Source organism: Brachypodium distachyon, chromosome 4 (assembly GCF_000005505.3).
Source record: "Brachypodium distachyon strain Bd21 chromosome 4, Brachypodium_distachyon_v3.0, whole genome shotgun sequence".
In the NCBI taxonomy this organism is placed as follows: Eukaryota; Viridiplantae; Streptophyta; class Magnoliopsida; order Poales; family Poaceae; genus Brachypodium; species Brachypodium distachyon.
Window position 1 is genome coordinate 19,109,455 of NC_016134.3, and position 7,268 is coordinate 19,116,722.

Here is a 7,268-nt window from a genome sequence, read left to right on the forward strand (position 1 = left end):
ACATGTGAAACAACCAACCTAGAAGAAGGCTTTTTTTTTTCGATCCACGAAGTCGTTAAAAGGAAGGCAAAAGCCAAGGTAGAAAAGAAAATTCTATAACAAATATAGAATGCTAGAAAGAGGAAGGAAAGAACAGATTGATGTACTCATTGCGTTATGCGGCATGGCCAAAGGACCAGCGTTGTTCTTGCAGCAAGTCAAATCGGACAACATGACGAAGCCAATTGAAAGAATGTGAAACCATCTGAAAGAAGGCAAGTCGGGGAGTCAAGAAGAAAAGAAGGAGACGAGCGAAGAGAAGAAAAAGCTTGGTCTATAACACATATAGAAACACCAGCTAGAAGAGAAGTAGAATGTCTTCATCTGTCTTGAAGCAAAAGAAGAGACGAGAAAAGGCACCACCTGAAGAACTACAGGAAAAACCAACGAGATACTTAGTTTGCAAAACTTAGGCGAGAGGGAACTTTTCCGAAAACAAGAAAAGTGGGTGGGTGGGAAAGAAGAAAAATAGAGCCTATTTTCACGTTTTTAAATAGTTTAGAGGAACAAAATAGATTTCTAGACTAAACTTCGACCAAAAGTAGCCAGGGAATCCTAGAGTCAGTTTAGCTCTGATACCAAGTTGTAAGACCCCGAGACCGGAATTATACAATTTAGCCCCAAATTGCTAACCTTTGCATAATTCAAGCCTCAGGTTCTTAACCTACGATAAACACTTCAATACATACATGCATTAATGTGCTCATCGCAGGATTTTGCAACATGAATATCATTACCAAACTCTACAGAAGAGAGTAACTACAAAGCTCATACAAGGAGCAGAATAACAAATATTACAAAGAGAGGACGCATGTCCCAACATTACATCACTACATCAGCGGAAGTCGAATTATGCCCGAGTACCGACAAGAATACAGCATGGCCTGAAGAGGCTGGAAGCTGGAACGAAACCCGCCACGAGTCTCAGAACCCTGATCTGGATCTCCTGGCTAAACATCGAATCCAACGTCGTGCTCCACGAAGAAGCTAACGGCTCACCTGCTCTGCTGGAACCTCTGAAGAAAACAACGTTGCAAAGCAACTGAGTACAAAGTACTCGCAGGACTTATGGGAGATTTAAACTAGATATGCAACAAGTCTCAAAGGATGGATAATATGGTGGGGTTATGCAGCAGCAATATATCTGGAGAGACACTAACAACAACGTCTAATGAGAGGATGAGAAGCTTCTACCAGGTGAGGTGATTAACCTATTTACTAAACACCAAACAACACAATCCTCGTATCACCCCCTGAACACCCTATGAGGAAGCAATCCAAAGGAAACTCACACTTAAGCAGTTTTACAGTTAAGCAGTTTTAAGCATATCCATGAATAATCCCTAATTACTTGTCAAGTTGTTGAGATTAAGTTGGTTAAGTTCTCTATGATCAAGTAATGACCAACCAAGTAATACATAACCGCGGACACGGCTTTCCGAAAGATTTATCCTTGCAGGGTGTGCGAATTTACCCGTACACGTTCGTCCAACCCTTATTGCCACTCGTGTAGGAACACACAAAGACGTGTGTCGGCAGGATTGGGCGACACGACGTTTCCAAGCCCCACAACTAATCCAGGGGACCACCCAACTGAGTCTAATCCGAAACGAGAGTCCGGCCGAAGCGTCGTACGGACTCAAGAGTTGCGGGAATAGTTGGTAGTGGTTCAGCGTCCGCAGAATGACCACTCCAGACATGTGCCACAGTCCTATATGTATGCAAAGTCACCAACAAGTCTCCACAAATCTGTGTGTGCATACAATGCAAATGCCAAAAGGAACGCCCGAACTATGTGGCCCCTAGAAGAGCTATGAAACGAGTACTAAGCCGAGGGGGAACCCATATATTCTCCCACGAGCGGTTAGCATGAAGTTTCTTGGGTCGGCGGAAACGAGAACTCAATCCTTAGGTCGGCGCAAATGGAATAAATCACCAATGCGTTAGAGCACGGCCTTCCATCGTTGCCTTGTTACAGTTTAATATCAGATCACAGTTTAATAATTGCAATTATCATAAAGTAGCATGTGGATGTAGCAATTATGGAACCCCAGATATAAGGACACTAGACTCGCAACTAAGCATGACATCTAATGACCAAGAGGTAGGGCAACAACAAACATGTGACATGGTAATAGGACAAGTAACAAGGCAAAGGCATTTGAGTAGAGCTGACTAAAAAGCTATGCAATCCTAAAGGCATCGTGACAGGACTGAGAACGTAACTTAGTGCAAGAATGAGAGAGAGGCATTGGGTATAAACAACATGGTGAAAGAATGACTGCTTGCCTGGAGTACTCAATTGCCCGGAATTGAGCAAGAATCCTGGAAGAAGAACACAAGCGTAGTCGTCGTTGTAGGAACCGAAGACTAGCAAGGAAGAAGCAAATACACCACATAAAAGGAAAGTATAAGCATACAAGATACACAAGGTAATTGATATGCGCAATCAAAGAATGATGCGTGGCATATAGGGATGATGCATGTCATATTAAGGAATCCGAAAGTGAATCTGATATATTATTTACGAACTTAAATGAGTGGACCTAGCTTGGGCTTGCTAGACCGCAAGACAGTGGAGCTGGAGCAAGGAGAAGGTGAGGTCGACGTAGCCCGGCGGAAGAGCTCGCGGGTCTCGCGAGGGAGGCGCTCGGGGGCAGCTCCGGTAGGCGCTGGCAGCGTGGAACAGCAGCACGAAGAGCAGGGAGGAGGGTGGCTAGGGAGAGAGAGCAGCTCGGGGAAAGGGGAGGCGCGGGGAGCGAGGGCGAGGGGCAGCTCGGGCGGATCGGCGAGGGGCGGCGCACGGCAGGGGGCGGCACGGCCAGGAGCTAGGCGGCGCGGCCAGGTCGACGGCGGCGGCACCGGAGCGAGCACGGGCAGGAAGTGGAGACAGAGGAGGCCGGAGGAGCTCGGACCGGCGAGATTGCGGCGGAGGTAGAGGCGCGGGCACGCGCGGTGGAGGGCGGCACCGGCGCAGAGGAGGAAGGAAGGCGCGCGAGGCCGGGGAGAGGAGGGCGCGCGCGAGAGCAGCTCGAGGAAAGAGCCGGCCATGGGGGAGATCGAGACGGGGTGAGGAAGAAGAAGAGAAGGGGAAGAAGACTAGCGGCGGCGGCCAGAAAAAAAATAGGGAGGAAGAAAAAGGAAAAGAGGGAAAATAGTAGCTTTATAGGTTTGGGAAAACCTAGGGTTTGGCTTGGTGGGCTTTTGGGCCAACAAAAACCTCAAACCAAAATAGAGATTTTGTAATATTAGTTTTCACAATAAAATAAGAGACAAGAGTGAGGTCTAATTAAACCCGGATTTATTTTGTCAAACCAAATTCGGTTTTCTACAAAAATAATTTTGGGCTTTTGTGAACACATGAAAAGGCAAGCACACGACAACACAAAAGAAGTGACATTTCGTGCAAACGAAATGTGAGATGATGCTAATGACATGGCATATATGCAGATGATGGCATGAACTTGACACGATGATGAAGATAATTAAATTACAAAACAGTACAAAAGGGCTTAAAAGGAAAAGGGTTGGTCTCGGGCTGTTACACTACCCCAGCAGCAGCCGCTGGAGCCGCGGCGGCAGCCACACCAGCGATGGCCCCCGATGCCGCGGCGGCCCCTTCGACGGTTCCCGCGTTTCGCCGGGCCGCAGAACCCCCACGGGCACCCACGGCCCCGCCTGCTCGGGGGTCTTCCGGGGCTTCGCGCTCCCGCGCAACCCCCTGGAGGCCGATTGGTCGGCAAGCGCCGGAAGAGGGGGAGGGATGATTCCCCGCCTGCCGCGCCGAGCAAGAAGGCGCGCATGGATGCCGGCAGCGGCGCCGACCCGACCGACACAAGGGCCCGCGGCGCCGCCGCCGCACCTGCCGGCAAACCAGCCCCGATGGAGGTGGCGCCGGCAACAAGTACAGCTCCTTCCCGCTTCCTTACCTGCATTTCCATTTGCCAGTTAACTCTGCAACTGTACCTTCCTTTTTCGTAGGCGACGCTTCGCCCGCAGCAAACCTCCTGGAGACACTTGCCGGGACGGAGGAGGAAGGGAAGACTCCCCTGCAAGCCCAGTGGCCTCGCAAGGTCGTCATCCAGAGCCCCCGCGTCTGCCTCCGGGCTACTCGTTTAGCCTCCCACTTCTCATACTTCTCGCTGTTGCAGGCCCGAGCACGCCCGCACCAGAAGCGGGCGCTACGATGGTTGACCTCGACTCCGACGTCGAGGTTATGGGGACGGCGGGGGAGCCGGAGGCAGTCCCCACGCCAAGCCATGCTGCACTGCCCCCACCAGGACGGCGTCCGGCGACGCGTCGGCGGCCGCAGACGCAGCTGGCACAGATTCTTCTGCCGCCCAACAGGGGGCGGTCCCTGCCGAGGGCGCGTCACCCTCACCAGCCCCGCAGTCCTTGGGTGCGGGTGAGGGGGAGGTTGCAGAGGTGGAGCAACAGGACGCTCCGCCGCAAGCGGACGACCCCCCGCCCAGCTACACGGTGGCGGCGGGGGCTTCGTCGTCGTCGGCCGCAACCTTCGACACCGACCTCGGCACCCTTGCCGGGGTGGCTGGGAATTCCATCACTTGGGATCCGAGCGTCTTCGACCGGGGGCACCGGTTCCGTGACGCTGTCAAGGACTAGCAGCTGGCCTTCATCACCTCCTTCAACGAGGTGAGGGAGCACCACGCGATCGCCAAGAGCCAGCTAGGCGAACTGCAGCTGGCCGTGGAGAAGGAGCGGCAAGAGATCTCCCGGCTGCGGGAGGAGACGCGCCTCGCTAGGGAGGAGGCGTGCCTTGCCCAGGAAGCCTTGGAGGATGATGCCACGCCGGTCGTCGTAGAAGAGGAACTCTACCGGTGACTGGAGGCTCGGCGCGCCGAGCTCCAGGGAGTTCTGGATTCGCTGGTGGCGGCTCAGGCGGAAACCAAGAAGGAGGACGCTGAGGTGCTTGCTGCGGCCCAGGCTCGAATCGACGAGAAGGGCGATCTGATCGCCAGTTATCTCGGCGAGATCCAAGGCCTGCGCGTCAAGCTGGAGGTGCAGATCAGGGCCACCAACAGTGCGGTGACCGTGGCGACCCGGCACGAGACCCAGGTCAATGCTGCCAAGGACAAGGTGGCCCGACTCGAGACCGAGCAGGCCACTGTCCTCGAAGTGCGGCGAGTCCCTCGTGATGCGGTCGCTCCGCACCACTAGGCGCTGCTACACGCCGCGACCGTGGGCGGTCCACGAGCATTACAGTGCAAAAGATTCCACCTTCACCCTGCACATTAGATTCTTACCAAGCCTGAGATGCTGCAAAAAAATTTGAAATTCACGAAAACACAGAGCAGTATGGATAAATCTCCTGCCCCCCAGCCCTCGGGCACAGAAGGGTCGATGCCAAACTTGGATGCGAGCAATTTTATTTCCCAGACACAGCGACTGCGTAATGCATGTTGCGGGAAGCCCAACAACTGCATGTCCCGTGATGCACGTTGCGGAGAGCCCGGCAACTGCATACCCCGTGCCGGAGTGATCCGGCAACGGGTTAACGTTTTCGAGGCTCCGGCAGCCCCCTGCTCACAACCAAGTATGGAAAGAAACTTTTGTGCACCTAGAGCAGGAGACAGAAGGAGGAGGGACATGCAAATAAACGAGGCAACTAAAAATTCAGGAAACAATACTTATCTTTATTCACAGTAACTAGTGGTTTACAGACGGGGGTTGCCCGGTTACACTAGTTCGAGAGGTATGCATCGGCGGCATCACCTGAGGGTCGGGCTCCGTCGCTTCACGGGTAGAACTTGCGCAAGTGCTCAATATTCCAACTATTTTGCACCAGCAAGCCTTCTTTGGTTACAGTCGGACAGCCCCCGGCCTGGTCACCTGCACTACCCGGAAGGGGCCCTCCCATTTCGGAGTCAACTTGTTCACAGCCTTCGTTCCTTGTATCCGGCGCAGGAAAAGGTCTCCATTCTCGAGCCCCCGGGGATGGACTCGCCAGTCGTGATAACGACGGAGTCCCTGCTGGTAGCACACGGCTCGCACAGCAGCCCGGCATCGAAGCTCTTCGATGAAGTTCAGATCGTAAACCCTTTGCTCGTGTTGGCGGGCGTTGCCGTACGCACGTACTCGGGGAGATCCGTGCTCGAGCTCGAGGGGCAGCACCGCTTCTTCCCCGTAGACAAGGGGGAAAGGAGTTTCGCCCGTTGCCCGACTAGGTGTGGTCCTGATTGACCATAGCACGGGCTGGAGTTCTTTGACCCAGTGCTTCCCGTGGCCTTTGAGCTTGTCAAAGGTTCGCATCTTGAGCCCTCGCAGCACTTCTGCGTTGGTTCGCTCCGCCTGCCCGTTGCTCCTCGGATGAGCAACAGACGCAAAGTGAATCTTGGTGCCCATGCCCTCGCAGTACTCCTGGAACACCACGCTTGTGAATTGTGTGACGTTGTCGGTGATGATGCCATTAGGCACACCAAACCGGCACACGATGTTCTTGAAGAACTTGACGGCCGCCTGGGCGGTCACCTTCCGCACTGGTTCCACTTCCACCCACTTCGAGAACTTGTCGATGGCCACGAGCAAGTAGTCGTACCCGCCAACTGCTCTCGGGAGTTTGCCGACGATGTCCAGCCCCCAGACCGCGAATGGCCACGAGGACGGGATGACCTGCAGGGCCTGCGCCGGCTGGTTGCTCTTCTTCGCGTGGAACTGGCACGCCTCACACGTGTTCACCAGCTGCTCCGCGTCTGCCAGGGCCGTGGGCCAGTAGAAACCATGGCGTACATTTTGGCTTGCCGGGCAACTCGCTCCGCGGCGACATCGTCTTCCGAGAGGGCCTCTCCCTTCTGGTAGCGGGCGATTTCCACCGCCCAGGGAGGGGTGTCCCTGCCGACGCATGCCGCTACGTCAGCAGCATGGACCCCCGCTGTTGCGGGGTTTCCTTCGGTTGCCGGAGGGGCTTCCCCGGCGACCGCTTGGGGGCATCTGAAGGCGCCACTTGCCTATGGCAGAACAGCCCCGCCGGAGGCTTCCGGTGTTCTGCTGCCATCTTGGACAGCTCATCAGCCGTGAAGTTGCCCTTCCGCTTGACGTGCTCAAATCGCAAACCCTTGAACTTGCGTTCTAGCTTGTGGACTTCCTCCACGTACGGTGCCATCTGCGGGCAGTCGTAGTCCTTGTTAACCTGGTTGATCACGAGCTGGGAGTCCCCGCGAATGACCAAGCGCTTGATGTCCAGGGCGATTGCTGCCCGCAACCCGGCGAGC

General features: G+C 54.6%; 1 protein-coding gene across 1 annotated transcript; it reads right to left on the minus strand.

The window, feature by feature from the left end:
* Positions 1-1,005: 1,005 nt before the first annotated feature.
* On the minus strand, positions 1,006-3,292 carry LOC106866761 (pectinesterase inhibitor 10-like). Its single transcript, XM_014902551.2, has 3 exons — positions 2,586-3,292; positions 2,329-2,409; positions 1,006-1,055 (listed from the first exon to the last, which is right to left on the minus strand). The coding sequence occupies exons 1-3, from the start codon at positions 3,088-3,090 to the stop codon at positions 1,027-1,029; spliced, it is 615 nt and encodes a 204-aa protein (XP_014758037.1). The 5' UTR covers positions 3,091-3,292; the 3' UTR covers positions 1,006-1,026.
* Between the last annotated feature and the right edge of the window lie 3,976 nt (positions 3,293-7,268).